At 47.1% G+C, this 16,419-nt stretch overlaps 2 protein-coding genes across 15 annotated transcripts; one reads left to right on the top strand and one right to left on the bottom strand.

Annotated features, from left to right (window-relative positions):
- The first annotated feature begins 864 nt into the window (after window positions 1–864).
- Window positions 865–16,385, top strand: HNRNPH1 (heterogeneous nuclear ribonucleoprotein H1). 13 transcript variants are annotated; one of them, XM_059859924.1, is made up of 16 exons: window positions 865–1,012; window positions 1,583–1,694; window positions 7,586–7,645; window positions 8,404–8,541; window positions 9,403–9,558; window positions 9,759–9,902; window positions 11,411–11,549; window positions 12,548–12,726; window positions 12,939–13,010; window positions 13,089–13,222; window positions 13,390–13,525; window positions 13,688–13,771; window positions 13,882–13,932; window positions 14,257–14,340; window positions 14,931–15,023; window positions 15,487–16,385. In XM_059859924.1, the coding sequence occupies exons 2-16, from the start codon at window positions 1,646–1,648 to the stop codon at window positions 15,564–15,566; spliced, it is 1,599 nt and encodes a 532-aa protein (XP_059715907.1). In that variant the 5' UTR covers window positions 865–1,012; window positions 1,583–1,645; the 3' UTR covers window positions 15,567–16,385. The 13 variants fall into 13 exon arrangements, with proteins under 13 accessions (XP_059715907.1, XP_059715905.1, XP_059715904.1 ...); XM_059859922.1 differs by having other exon boundaries at window positions 13,110–13,222; window positions 15,602–16,385; XM_059859921.1 differs by having other exon boundaries at window positions 866–1,012; window positions 15,602–16,385.
- Window positions 2,260–7,003, bottom strand: LOC132334133 (deoxycytidine kinase 2). Of its 2 annotated transcripts, XM_059859936.1 has the most exons (7): window positions 6,710–7,003; window positions 5,959–6,074; window positions 5,365–5,558; window positions 4,999–5,146; window positions 4,655–4,770; window positions 3,213–3,312; window positions 2,260–2,553 (listed from the first exon to the last, which is right to left on the bottom strand). In XM_059859936.1, the coding sequence occupies exons 1-7, from the start codon at window positions 6,807–6,809 to the stop codon at window positions 2,515–2,517; spliced, it is 813 nt and encodes a 270-aa protein (XP_059715919.1). In that variant the 5' UTR covers window positions 6,810–7,003; the 3' UTR covers window positions 2,260–2,514. The 2 variants fall into 2 exon arrangements, with proteins under 2 accessions (XP_059715919.1, XP_059715918.1); XM_059859935.1 differs by having other exon boundaries at window positions 2,260–3,312.
- Window positions 16,386–16,419: the final 34 nt, after the last annotated feature.

The raw sequence follows: 16,419 nt of genomic DNA on the forward strand, positions 1-16,419 counted from the left end.
CTAAGATTGGTAGCAGATACATATTTGCAGAAAGAAATCATATGACCTTTCTTCTAACACTGGAAGGATATGTAGAACTTCTTGTCAGTGTGAACACAGGATGATTTTATTTCCTAAAAGACCTCTAAAGGTAGGTCTTACATCAGATTCCTGTTTAACTAAATAAACATAAGATCAAGAAAATATTAGGCAAATCAGGCTTAATTTCTCACTGTAAATTAGATAGCGAGAGAACAGCCATTACAGCTCTCTTTAAAGCCATTTAATCACGTGGCTCATGATGCATAAACAACAGAAAACCCATTTTCTGTTCTTTTTCAAATGCAGTAATGGGGACTAAAAATACCAATCAGGACTAATAAAATGACACATAGTAAATGTACCTCAGTGTATAAACATTAATACACACTATAAAAAGCCAAAAATTATCATTATCTCACTGCTAGAAACGCAAAGGCCTCAACGGGGATTAGCAAAGGGATTTGCTTTACACTCACTAAACTCGGCCAGGAACAAAGCTTGGAGTCGATGCCACACCTCCACACTCCTAAGGTCACCTCTTATCTGTTCAATCCCACAGCAAGGCTCCCTTGCAGCTATTTTAACCTGAAACTGCTTCAGCTCGCGATTTTTGTGGAGACGGTGGGTCTGGTCAGGAGGGCGCGGTCTGAGGGCGCAGAGGGCATGTGAGAAGTTCCCAGCGCCCACTCGGGGATTCTAGGGGCAGCTCCGGCCCAGGAACCTCCTACGCCAAACCCAAACAGCCCCAGCAGTGCCTGAGCGGGGCCGCTCAGCTCGGGCTGCGCTCCCAAAGCCCGGGCTGCCACACGGCGGCCCTCAAACGTGCGGGGGAGCCCTCAAGGCCTCCCCGGCCAGGCCCGCGCAGGCCCCGCCGTGCCCGGCCCCCGCCGCGGCGGGAGGCGGAGCCGAGCCCTGCTGACACCGGCGGCGGGCGGTGCTGCAGTGCGCGGAGCCGCCGATCGCCGTCGGAGCCCCGTGGCTGCAGCTCGCCGTGAGCGGGGGTGTCGGGGGAACGGGGACGAGTGGGGGCGCCGGGGCGGGCGTGGGGGGGGAGGGACAAGGCCGCCGCCATGTTCTAAAACCGGGGAGAAGGACGGGCGGGGGCGGGACTCGAACCGAAGCCGAGGCCGGCGGCAGAAACTCGAACGTGGGTCCCTGGGGACTCGAACCCGGATCCCCCGGCGGGCGCGGGGGGCGCAGGGGCTCGCGGGACCCCTGGGGCGGTCGCGCGCTCCCCCCTCCATTATTCCCCCCCCCCCCCCTCCCCCCCGCGCGCGCGGGGGGCCGGACGTGACTGGCTGCGTTCAATTTGTCACGCGGCCATTGGCTGGCGGGGACGGGCGGCGCGTGACGTCAGCGTGCGGCGCTGCGCGGCCGGCGGCCATTTATAGGCGCGGAACGGGCGCTGCGCAGACGGAGTGAGCGGGCGGTACCGGGGATACCGGCGGCTGTATCGCGACCCATCCCCGCGGGACTGCTGAGAAATCCCCCGCAGAGCCCCGATCCACCATTTCCGAGCGCCCCTTCGGCCGCCGCTGAGCTTTTGTTTCTGTTCGCGCAGCGCCTGAGCGCCCCCGCCCAGCTTTGTTCTTCTTGCGGCCCCTGCGGGGAAGGCGCGGCCAAGATGGACCCTTGTCACACCGAGGAGACCGAGGGCGAGATCCCCGGCTTGGGTAAGGCCCGGCGACGGCGGGCGAGGAGGTGGTGGCGGGAGGGAATGGGGGGGATGGGGGAAAGGGCGATCGGGCCCTCGTAGCGACGCCCGCCCTGGCCCGGTGCCGGGGAGGCCTCACGGTGGCGCGGGGGAGGGGAGGGGGGCGGTGGGGACGGGCCTGGCCGCGTGTGCCGTTCACCCCCCCCCCGGCCGCGTGCGTCGTGTCGGGCGGGGCCACGGGGGCTCTTCGGGGTCGTTGTCCCGCCTCCACCGCCGCTGCCGCGCCCGCGGGTCCCTCCCCGTGCTGGGGGGCTGGGCGTGAGATCGGAAACGAGATAAGCGTAAATTACAGTTTATTACAGGTCTAACGTCCAGCTTTAAGTAGCGTAAATCCGGTGGAAACAGCTACTCAGTAAAGCAGAAGTTGAAAGTAAAGGTTTCTGGACGCCATAACAGTCTCATCTTTAAAGGATGAACCCGTGCCAGTTATTGCAAAACAGCCCTGCTCAGCGCCTGCTATCTGTTTACTGGGTGTCGGCCTCTCGCTGAGCTCTCCCGTGGGGACAGACACTCTAGAGGCAATATACTTTCAAATCTTTATTAAACAGCAGAGAATATACAGAAAAAAACCACTGTCAAACCACCCCATATTTGTTCTTTTTAGCTATACAAAAAGGCCTAGCAAAACTCACACTGCTCAGACAAGGATAAAAATAAACCCCAAATCATGTTATTACATTTCAGACTTGCTTTAAAATCAGCGATACAGGTAATGCATTTGTTTAAAGTAAATTTTTAAACACACAGATTGAATAAACTTCAGGGACTTGTTACTTGAATTAATTTTCTTCTTCTAAAGAAGTCAGGAATGACTTGACCTATCAAAAAACAAACAAAAGATGCATATGTATTATTTGGTACATCAAAAGCTAAAGTAGCAGGCTTTTCCAATTATTTGGGAAGAAATAATCTTTTACTATGATTTTTCCAGTGATGTTTTGCCCCTGTATTTAATTCATGAGCTGAAATATGTATGGCCTTTCAGAGGGGCAAGGTAGATAGCATATCTGAGTGTCTGCTCAAAACGAAGCTATTAATTGCTGTTTTCCACGAGGATGTAATGACAAATACCTCCACAATTAGGGCTCCCCTTCCCAGTTTTAGACCTGTTAAATTGAGATAATTAGTCTTGTCTTAAAGGAGTCATTCTTCAGTAATCTCAAATTGATGACCCAGAACAAGATGAAGAAAATGGTTTATAGGGTTTGCTAGGAGAGCACTTCCTCATGCTTTTAAGTATTAGGTGGAGGGTTTTTTTTTCCCCTGTGGACTAGCCGAATAACTCCACCAGAATTTCTTTTGGCATTTACTTCCCAAGTCTTGCCTTTTGTAAGAACTGGTAAACACCATTTTGGCTCTTTATTCCCACCTTGTCTCCTCGAATGGTTGTTTACTCTCCCCACTCTCAAAGTGTCACTGCGTGCATGATAACTGCAGGAGAAGAGCAGATACAAACCCCCCAATACTTCATACTTACTTTATCAATCAGGTACTCTTGTTTAATTTTATTGTTCTTGAAATCTTCATTAACATCCAAAACTAGAATAGGAATCTCCTTAATGTTCTCAAAATCAACTCTGTTAAATGGAAGAACACAGTTTGAGTAAAATCTACACGAAATACTGTGCATTCAAGACCCCTGCTCTTGATTACCACATGCACCTGAAATGTTAAAGCTGATGCTCATGACTTTATATATAACGCCCATGCCAATTTTGTCCTTAATTGATCTTGATATATTTCACAAATCTGGACTCTTAGTATCTATCTGTAATGTACGAGTGGGGGGGGGGGGGGGGATAGTTTAACCTTAATTTCCTTTCTCTCATTCTTGTAATGGAATCAATGCACAGATTTTGTAATTGTAAGATGGAGTAATTTTTTTAAAATCTCTTGCCTTGTGTCTCCCCCACTTAATCCACTTACCAAGATGCAATTTTAAAGTTTCCTTTCATAAGGATGACCTCTTTAACAGGTTATAAGACTGGTATTTATAACGTCTTGGACATAAGCAAGACCATTTTGGCTTCAGTTTAGGAACAGATGGGAGCAGTAGTTAGTCTTTCTGAGTGTGGAAGGCATTTCTAAAACACAGTATGTGTGCTGAACAACATTCTAACTTGTGCTTGCACACTTCAGTACCTATTCCAAACGAAGGAAGTGCTTCCTTACTGAGTTTGGAATGAGTACACAACATAAACATTCCCAAAATTCCACGCTATGCACTGCCTTCTTTCTCCTAAGCATTTGGGTCATCCTATGTGAAACTTCAGCAAGTAGATCAAACTGATAATGTACTTTTCCTGGAATTGTAGTGCTTCCCCTTCAGGAGAATATTTTGGACTCCTCTAGGGAAAAATCTAGAGACTGTTTTTATGTTCAAATTCTTTAGATGGGAAAGCCAGTAAGATTCAATAAGGAGCTTAAGGGAAGGTGTACAGAGATCACTCTGCTCATTAGGTTTCTTGTGTGTAACGGGTCTGCCAAAAGCCTGTTTATTGTTTAAATTTAAGTTAGGATTAATATTTAAACTTTGTTGAAATGCAGTCCTGCTATTTTAAAGGTAGTTTGGGCCTTGTTTGCCCCTTACATTGCAACAGAAACTACATGGTGAGAAATGTATGTGATTGGCCTCTGACCACCATTTTAAGTGTCTTCTTCCTGAGTTTTTCCAATCAGCAAAATCCATATCCTTGCTGGAGTTACAACTGTAAAGCTTTCCAGTTGAAGCTAATGCTTAACAAAGGTTTCAAGTTAGATGAAATTCCATCTCTTGAAACCTGAAGTGGGTATAAATATGAGTGTAACCAGCGGCCTGAGTGAAACTCGACTTGAACTAAACTCGACAAAACTAGGGCTTTAAGGTAGGAAAAAGCCTTGCCTGCAAGTTGAAACTTGCTACAGAAAATGGGTTCCTACCTCATAGTCCTTTCACGAAGCCAGGTTTCATGTTTGTAGTGGAGGTTTTCCAAATACTCAAGCTCAATTCCTTGCTCCTCTTTTCTTCCCCTCAGCTGTAGCCTTTCCATGCATTTCTGGGAAAAAAATATAAACCTAGTCATTAATCATATGTTGTAGGTTAAATCATCTACACGGATCAAGTGGGCCTTAACTTGGAAGGACTAATGCTGGACATTAGTGAGCATTAATTTTAGATGGCTGGCTGAATATAAGAGTTAAATCTAGAGTAACTTTTTTGTACCCTCTTAAGCCTCTGGAAAATGAAACTGGAACTGAGAAACCTCCATTTTTAGTGAGCGTACCTGAGGTGTGGTTCTGAGATAGATCATGCCATCCAGTTCTATATCTGATTGAAACTGATTCAAAAGCCATGTGTGCCAGTCCTGATAAATAGACCACTCTGTTTCATTAATACTTCCAGACTCGAACAGGTTAGAAGCAAACACATATCTGCAATGAAAGACATCGGTTTCGTGCCAAGAATGACAAAAGTGAACTACCAAAACACTTAATCATCAGAACAGAATGATGGTATTGAAAAAAATGCCTTAATCAAGCCTGCTCCCTTGCAGGTATTAGTTTAAATATAAAGTGTTTCCTCAGCTCCGTGTCTTTAAAGACCTGGAAATTGTTAATGCGAGTTCTTGCCATGCTGTGAGAGTAATTACCTGTCACTGTACACAGATCTTTCAAAAAATTGCACTGGATGTTCTGCTTCGTACAGCTTGGCTGAGAGAGGTTTTAATTGTGCTTTTACTCGGCTCAGGCAGGCATAAGTCTGAAATGTGTAAGCCCATCTTGTGGGTTTGTCATACAGCATTTGAAGTAAGTTTCCTCCGCTCTTCTGAGATGTTGAAAGTTCCTAAAAGGCAAGATAAAAAAGTTATATGAATATACTGCTTTTCTCAATCCAGAATTCTGATATGTTTAAGAAAGAATTCATGGCTTTCTTTTTATTACTAAGAAAATTCTTAGGCATAGGACCTAAGAGACTCTTCTTCCTCAGGTGATAGTGGTTTTCATGACAGCTTCTTTGAGCAGTTTGAGTTCCAGATTTTAGTGTGATTCCCGTGGAGTAGGGGATGTGATTTGGAATATGCACTCAGTAGTATCTTGCCTTTACAATTTGAGTGCCTGACCAACTGTGGTATGAGAGTGGAGATGACTCTGGCTGCTGCAGATGAAGTATAGTGGATTTTGGCATAACTCCCTGGCTGTGGAGCTCCCTGCAGTTTCTTCTGGCCCAAATCCAGCGCACCTACCTTATACTCATCCTCAGCTGTCTGGATGTTGCACCACTTAGCGATGGGCTCGGGGATGATCTCCCACTCATCGCTGTGTTTCTCCAGCAGCCTGACAAACGTTGACTTCCCCGCAGCTGCGGAAAATTAGAGCAGTTCACAAAGGTGTGGGGGTTGATAGCTCCGGTGCTGCTGACGGACAGGGGGCAGTTTAAGGGTTGTTAGTGTCTTTTGGGGCGCGGGGCCGGCCGTGTTCGCGGTGGAGCAAGCTGCGCTAATCTTTCTCGCCAGAGGGGCCGCGCCCGGGCGGGCGATAAGGGCGGCCGAGGAGCAGCCGACATTTTAGAGCTGCCGTGGCGGGCGGAGCTTAGGGGGGAGAGCGAGGGAGCGGCCGCGCAGGCGCTGGGACTTGGGCGCGGGCGGGAGCGAACGAGTGCTGCAGGGCCAGGGGGGCACAGGGGTTTGTGCTCCCGAGCTCGCCCTGCGTCTCGGTGTCACTGACGGGCGCCCTGCTCGGGGAACTCCCCATCAGCCCCACCCTCGCTCCGGGTCCATGTCCCGGTGCGGCTCTCCCTGCGGAGCTGGCCTCCCCCCCCGCCCCCCCCCCCCCCCCCCCGCCCGTATAGCCGGGGGGACAAGCGCCGCTGGCGCCCCTCTCTGTCTCCTCCGGCATCCCAGCCCCGTGGGGTGCTCCCGGCCTGACACCACCCACCTTGCCCCGGACTCCCCTACCACCCTGAGCCTCCTCCCGCACCCTCTCTGCCGAGCTCACCGATGTTCCCCTCGATGGAAATCTTCCTGAGGCGCTTCTGGAAGCTGGATTCGAGGGAGCCAGCGGGGCTCTTGCAGTGTCGTTTGGCGGGGGTAGACATGGCGGTGCCGAGCGGGAACTCTAGGGGTTCCCGGCTGCTCCAGTGCACTTTAAGTGTCCCGCCAGGCGGGTGGGCGGGATGGCTGCTTCCCGCCAGTCCTCCCCGTGAAGAGGCGGAGGCGCTGCCCCCTCCCCCGCTGCTCCTACCCAGCTCCCGCCGCCGCGGTGTTACAAAATGGGCGTTCGGCAAGTGAAATGGAGAAGAGATTTGTGCAGGAAGTGGCTGTAGCACGGTTCCACTGATCTAATTTGCATTTCTGTAAACAAGTTCGCCATGTTGTTTGATTTACTTACGTAAACTTGAGCATGCATTTAAAAAAAAGTCAAAAAGCCTCCAGCTGCTGGGGTGGGATGGTTGTTAGTAGTCTGGAACAAGTAATGAAAGATGAGGCAAAGTAGGCTCATAGTCTGTTTTGATACTGACTGGAGAAGAAACACTCGTGGATGAATGGTGTTCATCCGGAGACTACTCAGAGCAGCTTCTGGGCTCTAAATACCTATTTCAGGGCTCCAGAAGCCTGCTTAAATCTAGGCATAGGCCCTCTGTCAACTGTGCAGACAAGTTGAAACATGAGTGGTTATCTAAGGGGAAAGAAGATGGAGGATTCTTAGATGATGAGTTATTCCAATTTCCTCCTTCCTCCTCGGTAATAACAAGGTGAAATCTAGCTAGGTCTGGTGTGTTTGGAGGAAATGGGAGGGAATTAACTTTTCCGTTCTTTTATGATAATTGTGACCCATTGTCTCTTCTTTCCCCATCTCCTCCAAACACACCAGGCTTCAGTGACCGAAGCGAGCAGATTGTTTCACGTGGGGTAGCGTCAGCCTTTGAAGCTGGTAAGTGCTAGTTCGCACACACGGTGTGCGCAGCCAGAGCGCTCCGCTGTCCGCGCCACGCGGGAGCCGCGACGGGCCGGGGCGGGGGCGGCAGCGCGCGGGGCACGCGCAGTGCGGCGAGCGGTGCCCAGCGCGCGCGGGGCCGGGGCTTTGTTCGGCGCGGCGGGCGGGCGGCGCGTGCGCATAGGCGGCGCGCGGGTCTCGGGGGTGGGGCCGGGCCCCACCGGGGCACATGCGCCCCGCACCCACCCCGGCCACGCCGCGGCCTGTCCTGTGCTCGGCGGAGGCTTGCGGTGCTCGGTGCCCTCTCGTCACACGGCCCTCCCTGCGAACCGGCCGCGGGCGCTGCGCCATCGCCGGGGGCCCCGGGCCCGCCAGGGCGGCGTCTGGGACCCCGCTCTTTGTGCGGAGGAAGGCCCAGCCCAGCGGAAGCGGGAGCACCCGCCGCCATTTCCTAGCGCGCTCTCGCTACAGGCTCGCCCGCTCGCTGCCGCCTGACCGGGACTAGGCTCTCTCCGGACAGTGGATCAGGCTTGGAGCCCTAGAACCAGCGCGGAGCCCCACCATGTGTGCGTGCGGGGAAGGGGCAGGGCGCGGGGCGGGAGCGGCGCCGTGTGTGTGAGGCGGCAGCGGTCGAGGCAGAGGAGGATCAGGGAGGGCCGGGGCACAGGCCAGGGGGGCCGCCGGGCGCTCTGAGGGGGTGCGGGTGGCGGCCGTGCTGAGCAGCATTCTCAAAGGGTCCGTTCCGGTCTTTCCAGCAACCACAGAAGCAGAGACAGAGCAGAGCCTCACCCCCAATGTGATGCTTAACACAGAGAGCAGCGAGGGATACGTGGTGAAAGTCCGGGGGCTGCCTTGGTCTTGCTCCACCGAGGAGGTGCAGAGGTTCTTCTCCGGTAAGTAGGGCTGTGGGGGAATAAGCAGTGTGGGAGAGGGGTCGGGCTCTGCTGTCAATTCTGGGTCCCTCCCAGGGACACTGTGGCAGTGGGAGTGCTGTAGTGAGCAGTTGCAGGAGGCATTCAGTAGCCAGTGCAGTTTGTAGTGCAACAAATGCTTCAGCCAGAACTGGGGATGCAAAACCATGTTCATGCTAGCAGGAGCTCAGTACAAAGGGACTTAGTCTGAGTTGCCGGGATAGCCACAACTGCCTTTGCTGCTTGAGTAACCAGGAGACAGAAGGTTCAATTTTAAAGACAGTTCAACCTGAAGCAAGAATTTTAAAGCTAAATCAGTTTAGTTCTTGTATTGTCCCAATAGACTCATGTCTGTTGGGACAATACAAGTGTTAAGTGTGTATATCCTTTCCCCGATTATTAGCATTCTGCAGTAATTAATAGAGGTGATAAATACATGCTTTCTGCAGTGACTGGACCTTTTAAAACTGCTTCAGGAATTTAATGTATTTGACTTTTTTCTGATTTAGTTTATTACACTTACATTGATTGTTACTATTCCTTATTTCACGCTAATAAGAAAGTTAAGATCAGAAGCAGATAGTATGCTCAAGTTGAGGCAGAAAAGCTTTGGAAATAGCTAGTTTGCAATTATCCTTTATCTGTAGGTTTGACTAGAATGAGAACTTTAGTTAGTGTCTTAGTTAACTGGACATTTTAAAGTTGCATTGCAACAGGAACGCTGCTGGTTTTGTTGTTATGGTATAATTGATACTCAATACATTTTTGGGTTTCGGCTCTCTGAAACTTTCAAAGTAACACTGTTCTTGTAATGTAATTCTTACCTTTCTGTTTAATTTACAGATTGCAAAATTCTGAATGGGGCTTTGGGTATCCGTTTCATCTACACCAGGGAGGGCAGACCAAGTGGAGAAGCATTTGCTGAACTTGAGTCAGAGGAGGATGTGAAATTGGCCCTGAAAAAAGACAGAGAAACAATGGGACACAGATACGTTGAAGGTTTGATTCAGTTGGTCTAGTAACTGACTGCACTGTGTTTGTGCTTGATGGGTTTTTGGTTAATTGCTTTTTTAATCTCTTTAAAATGCATGTGAAAGGACAAATGGACTTGCATATCATAAGTTGACTAGTTTCAAGGCAAATGACTTTAAAAACTCTTCCTTACTCCAGAATGCATTAATTCTAAGTGCCTTTTACAGTTTTCAAGTCAAACAACGTTGAAATGGATTGGGTTCTGAAGCATACTGGTCCCAACAGCCCTGATACAGCTAATGATGGTTTTGTACGTCTTAGAGGACTCCCATTTGGCTGTAGTAAAGAAGAAATTGTACAGTTTTTTTCAGGTATGTGGGATAAAAGTAGTAGCTATAGCACTATTGGTTTATGCTAAAAATACCCCAGCAAACCAAACAGGCATATGGATTGCCCAGTAGTACATCCAACAGTATTATGATGGGTATTAAAAGTAAATAAAGTAATTCTTCACTAGTTTTCTGGGCTTGAAGAATCATTTGGATCACTTCCTAAAATACTTGCTAAATTAAATGATTTAGGGAATGCCAAAAAGGTGCTTGAATTTATACTTGATGGGACGTGCTGTTCCAATAAAGGATTATAGAAAAATGTCTTGCTTTCCCAATAAAGCTGAACAGTTCATGTGGGAGGCTACTTCCACCCCCGGCCTTGGATGATTGGCCCTGGTCAGTGAAGGATGTAGAACACACTCACCGCTGGGCTCTGTGTGAGGAGCAGGTTCTCAGTAAGGACCCATGACCTCTTCCCAACATAGAGCTAGTATTGAATGAAATGCAGAGAAAACTTGCTGAACTCTACCCAAATATACAGATCTACACATTTGTCCCTTTTTCTTCCTATGGAGATAAAAAACCCACCAGACCCTTGATGTTGCCTAGCTCAAAGTTTTTGTGGATGAAGAGATAATGCCTTGTTTTGACTAATTTTTACTTTTTTTGCAGCTGTTTTATGTTTACAAACTGGAATTAGACTATTAAAATGTCTAAGAATGGAATCTGTTGATTGTTTAGGATTTCATTTATTATTTTCAAAATACTAGATTTTTAAATGTTTTGCTATTACAAGGATGATATGAAGCTTGCTGTTTTGGTTTAAAATGCAGTAGACCATATCGCGTTTTACAGTCTCAGAACTTGTTTTTGTTTTTTTTTTTTTTTGTTTTCTGAATTGGTGATATGAACAAGAGCAATTTCTAAGCATGTGCATTTTAAGCTGTTTTTTTCTTACATGGTGAAATAATTCAAGCTTTATAAGTTGTTTATGTGCTTAATATACAAAATGTGTCTCTTCTGTTCAGGAAATAATACTTAAAAATTACTTCATGATTTTTTTCTTAATTAAGCACTCCGAAAGATAAAAAATTGCTGAAACTTGATGTTTGCATAAGACTAATTATTTTACATGACTTCTAGTAAAATTACTTGTTCTGTATAAAGCTGTTTAACTTGCTGTGTTTGAATTTAAGTTCTCTTAAAAAGTTCATCTTAAATACTTTCACAGAATTGACGAGGTTTGTAATGATGTGTGAAGTTCTTAACACACCCTGCATTAGATGCCTTCTCTGAGGGGCTGTCCCTGACCCTCAGAGCATTTCTGAGCTCTGCAGGGTGGGTTAAGAACCTGAACTGAATGGTATGTGATCGTGGAGCTCTTTGTTAAAAGTGACTTTTTTATTCTGGTGTTATAGAATCAACATACCATTCTCTTAAAAGTGTTTAAATTCTGGTGTTTTTAAAGCTATAAGAAAAAAACTCATGACTGGGCTTGTGATGTTAATATTGCCCCCCTACTGGGGTTATTTGTCCTTGGGTTGAAGGGTTGGAAATCGTGCCAAATGGGATAACATTGCCGGTGGACTTCCAGGGGAGGAGTACGGGGGAGGCCTTCGTGCAGTTTGCTTCACAGGAAATAGCTGAAAAGGCTCTAAAGAAACACAAGGAAAGAATAGGGCACAGGTGGGGATGGATGGTTGGTTGGCTCTGTCACTTTTCTTATGGTAAACAATTAAATCCATATTCTCTCTTCTGAAAGTGTTAACATCCAAATCAAAATAGTATTGTGGTCTCTAACTTGATGATGAGTTAAGGTATTGATTGCTACAGTGTGTGTGGCATAGACTGTTTAGATCTACCCAAAAATACAAGATAAAATTGGGCTAAACTAAAATGTGCTTTATAAAATAAGTAATGACAGACATTCAAAACTATAGCTTGGAAATGACAAAGTTGAGAGACTATGGCTTTAACTTCTCAAATAGCACCAATTCTGCCTTTAGCTCTAAAGACATGCACAGTATTCTTACTACCATAAGAAAATGTGATACTTTCTAAACTTGTTTTATAAGTTGAAATGTAACAAATTTACTTACTTGTATTAATCTTCAATGTAATAAGCATAGCTTTCAAGAAATTGTCACAAAGGGTTTTTATTCAATTTTACTTGTGACTACTTTTCATTGAAGCATGCACCTTTTGCCTACGCTGAATCACTGAAGCATAGGCTGGGTTCAGTAGTACATGCAGAGCTTTTTGTGGCATTCTGATGGGTTAAACTCTCGGTGGAGATCGGGTTTTTAACCCTCTGTTTCTGTTGCCTTGAGCAACAGTGCTGAGTTGAGTGGACACTGGTCCCTCCTACATTGTTTGACTAACATTTTAAACTGGGGGGAGGTGGGTGGGCAATCAGTATTGCTCCCCCACCCTTAAGGCTGGGATACTGCAAAGTATGAGGAGCACATAAACCCTTCAGTAATTTTAATTTCTTGAAAATACACTGATTTAAATGTAATGTAGTGCTAATAATAGAAAGTCATTGCCTACATAATGTAACGAAACCTGGCTTAAAATTACTGCCAGTGTCAAGGCTATGACTAAATGGCTTGTTGTAATGTGAAGTTGTGAGGTGTTTGTGGAAGGAATCAAAGACTGACTTCTCGCTGTGCAAACACTCGTAGGTACATTGAGATCTTCAAGAGTAGCCGAGCAGAGGTGCGCACTCACTACGACCCTCCCCGCAAGCTGTTGGCCATGCAGAGACCTGGTCCGTATGACAGGCCCGGCCTGACGCGCGGATACAACAGTCTGGGTAGAGGAAGTAGCTTGGAGAGAATGAGGCGTGGAGCCTACGGAGGAGGTAAGTGCCCAGGGGCCCAGGGAGCTGCTCGTTTGAGCAACTCTAGGACCTGGTAGTGTCTCCCCAGTTTTGTATGTGTCCTTGGCCTTAATTCTTGTAGAAGAAATGGAATGTTGTTGTAGTCGTTGTTTGCAGTGTGTACTGTGTAGTCGAAATGAAAGTTTATTTGAAACTTTGTGTAGTTGAAATGAACATGTCCAATCTGTTTCTAGGTTATGGAGGTTATGATGACTACAATGGGTATAATGATGGCTATGGGTTTGGTTCTGATAGATTTGGAAGAGGTAAGGATCTCTAATAGGAACAGTAACTGAACTTAAGACATGTCCCAAAAGAAACTAAAATACATCTGAAAGACCTAGAATGGACTCTTTTCTCCGCAGGGATGTCGGACCACAGGTACGGCGACGGATCGTCCACCTTCCAGAGCACGACTGGCCACTGCGTCCACATGCGAGGTCTGCCCTACAGAGCCACGGAGAATGACATCTACAACGTGAGTGCCGCATGCTGCTCCCCAGTGCATGGCTTTAGGTCCCAGGGTCCATGTGGGGACATACCAGCTGCACGGCAGCTGCAGTGTTCCTTTGGAGAAAATGGCTTGTTGTAAACCCAAACTGTTGCATTGGTGCGTTTTAATCTGTGTGACTGTTCCATGTGTAGTTCTTCTCACCTCTGAACCCTGTAAGAGTACACATTGAAATTGGACCAGATGGCAGAGTAACTGGAGAGGCAGACGTTGAATTTGCTACTCACGAGGACGCAGTGGCTGCTATGTCCAAAGACAAAGCAAATATGCGTAAGTCTGAAGAGGTGGCGTTAGGGAGCTGCCAGCACTGTGGTGTAGTGCATCTGCTGCAACTGGAATGCCAAAGATTTCACTGCAGCTTCACTTGCAGTGAGACAAGCTGTGCATAGGTTTGGTGTGAAATGCTCTCATGGGAAAACTTTTTTCTTGCAGAACACAGATACGTAGAACTCTTCCTGAATTCTACAGCAGGAGGAACTGGTGGTGCCTATGGCAGTCAGATGATGGGAGCAATGGGTATGTAACGGTCTCACTGCACTAGGAAGCTGCCTTGTTTTGTACAGCTCCTGCTTTATTGTGTGCCTGGCATAAAAACTGAAATTCAACATTCTGTCTTAATCACACAGTCAAGGAGTCGGAAGGGGTAGTCCAGGATTGGAACACTAGCACATTGCCAGGTATATAATCCTTTTGGGAATACATTTGAGCTTTAATAGGTTGAATAAACTTGTGGTGCTGAGTGTGGTGTGCCTGGTGGGATGAGTGGCTTCTTTGGAGGTGTGGTAGTGCAAAATCTGGGAGATGCCTGTCCTTTTGATTCTCCTTCCCCATGGGGGATACCAGAACATGGTTCGGTGATGGAGGATGTATCTGTGGCATGTGACCTGCCATTCAAGCTGAGTCTTGGTGGTGAGAGAGAGATACTTGGAATTGGGAGAAATTGTCTGAATTGCTCTGGCAAACCCCAAAATTGTTTAAAAATCTAAAATGTGTGTTTGCAGCACAAGTCTTAAATGCCTGTTGCTGTTATGCCTCTAAGACAGATACCCTCCTGACACCCAGCTGGGCTGGTTTCGGAGATGAAGGTGGGGTTGGTTTCTGTGGGGGCTCCGTTCTCTCGAGGGTGCTGGGGTGGGGGGATGGATACACTGCTGCTGTGTTTGGTTACAAAATGTTCATAGTAAACTACGGAAAGGAGTGTAGGCAAGTGATGAGGTGAAGAGCAGTTTTTTGTTTAAACAGAGGTATCTGTGCCTGAGCCACAGCACTGCTGTGATGTGATGCACAGTCCTGGGGCAGGAATAAGTCTGTCCAGGACTGTGTACACAGGAGTGACTCCAGTTAATGAGTTTCTGTGCTTCTGAAAGGGCAGCACTCAGTGTGAGGTCCCTTAAAGCCAAGCTTAAGTTTTTTGGGGTGTGTTACAGTGCAGATTGAGCCTGTTTAGTATAGTCCACAGAAATTGTAAAAGTAACTTCTAAAGTTCTTGTTGCTGCTTGATTGCAGGGATGTCTTTAGAAACCCCATCACTTTCCTTGAGCATGTTAAACTTCCCTTGGTGTGAGCAAGGTAGTGCCAGAGTGCAGGGGCTGTTGGTTGGGTGAGGGCTGGGTTTGTTGATGATGAGCAGATCTTGACCGGCAAGTTCTTAATGTTTTTACCCTTAACTTAAAAGGGAGCCAGTCCAGTTACGGTGCTCCAGGCAACCAGCAGCTGAGTGGGGGTTATGGAGGAGGATATGGAGGTCAAAGCAGCATGAGTGGCTATGGTAAGAGCATTTCTTTGCTGGTTTCCATTGGGCCAGGTGCAGCTGGCTTAACATGCCCTTCACTGGTGTTAAAGGGTTTGTTATAACCTGGGCAGCACAGGCTCTGAAGTTAAAGGTTGTGGCTACTGTGAATTTGGGGAAGGGGGTGGGGGGGAAATCAATTCAAAGCTGCAGTGGGGAGCTGACGGGGGGGGAAATGTGGAAAATTATTCTGAAAGGGGCAGTAAATGCCAGTCTCAGACTTGCATTGCTCTGATCACTTTTCTTAACCCAGAAGCTGGCGACCAGCTTTGTTTAAGCACAGTACAAATGGGGGAGGGGGTCATGGGAGGCTGGGTCCTCCCTATTCCCCCAGAGCAGTGGTAAAGCTCTGGCTTGGGAAGGGGGTGATGCAGAGCTCGTGCTGTCATTGAACATCCGATAACTGGCTTTGGGTACGGAGCTGTAAACTGACACTTTGCAGCATTGGGCACGGTAGACGGTATTTACGAGGTGGCCCAGCAAGGACAGGCGTTGGGGCAAGGATGCTTCGAGTCGGCCTGAGGCAGCTGTGAACCTGCTGTCGGTTTCCCCCTCAGACCCCGGGAGCCAGGGCGCCATGAACAGCAGCTACTACAGCAGTGGGAACCGCGCATCCATGGGAGTGAACGGCATGGGCGGCATGTCCAACATGTCCAACATGAGTGGTGGCTGGGGAATGTAACCAATCGCTGACTTTTGGTCACATCTTTTTTAAAAAACAAAAAAACAAAAAACTAAGTTTAACAGTTTTGCAATACGAGCTTGTGATTTATGCTTTACTGTAAGTGAATTCAGGATTGTTTTAAAGCCTTTCAGGTTCAGTATTTTTGAACATACAGAAATGAACATTCATCTAGGATGTAATAACCAAGTAAAGACTATAACTGTTAAACAATTTGGAGCGTTTCTCAAGTTAGTTTTGTTGTAGGATTGTATTTAAGCAGTAAGCGTATTTAGGTTAAAGCTGTTTGAATTATGTTAAATGTTGCTCTTATACCATATATTACATCCAACACTGTTTTGAATACATGTTGAAAGAGACATGCTTTTTTGTAAAGAACCAATATAGGAGCTGTGTCTGAAAATCAAAGTGAACATTTGGCATGTTAGTTCTAGTTTATTTCTTTTAATATCCTGTAAGGCATGTTAAAGCTTTTTTTTTTTTTTTAAGTTAATGGGGGAAACATGTTGAGACGCAATACGGCTACTTTAGGATTTTGGTCTTGGTGTTCGTATAAAATTCTGAGGCCTTGATTTAATCTTTCATTGTATTGTGATTTCCTTTTTAGGTGTATTGCGCTAAGTGAAACTTGTTAAATAAATCATCCTTTTAAAAACTCACTCCTTCTTGACCTCCAGCTTCTTGTAACCACAC

The sequence above is a fragment of the Haemorhous mexicanus genome, chromosome 15 (assembly GCF_027477595.1).
Source record: "Haemorhous mexicanus isolate bHaeMex1 chromosome 15, bHaeMex1.pri, whole genome shotgun sequence".
NCBI classification, from domain to species: Eukaryota; Metazoa; Chordata; class Aves; order Passeriformes; family Fringillidae; genus Haemorhous; species Haemorhous mexicanus.

What these genes read in the sequence shown, in the direction of transcription:
- HNRNPH1 (XM_059859921.1), top strand. Translation starts at nt 1,646, where the DNA reads ATGGACCCTTGTCACACCGAGGAGACCGAGGGCGAGATCCCCGGCTTG. An exon ending in GGGACACAGATACGTTGAAG is followed by an intron (nt 9,559 to 9,758) that starts GTTTGATTCAGT and finishes TGCCTTTTACAG; the next exon opens with TTTTCAAGTCAAACAACGTT. An exon ending in AAGCAGCATGAGTGGCTATG is followed by an intron (nt 15,024 to 15,601) that starts GTAAGAGCATTT and finishes TTTCCCCCTCAG; the next exon opens with ACCCCGGGAGCCAGGGCGCC.
- LOC132334133 (XM_059859935.1), bottom strand. Translation starts at nt 6,809, where the DNA reads ATGTCTACCCCCGCCAAACGACACTGCAAGAGCCCCGCTGGCTCCCTC. An exon ending in AGATCTGTGTACAGTGACAG is followed by an intron (nt 5,147 to 5,364) that starts GTAATTACTCTC and finishes CTTTCATTGCAG; the next exon opens with ATATGTGTTTGCTTCTAACC. An exon ending in CTTCGTGAAAGGACTATGAG is followed by an intron (nt 3,313 to 4,654) that starts GTAGGAACCCAT and finishes TCCATTTAACAG; the next exon opens with AGTTGATTTTGAGAACATTA.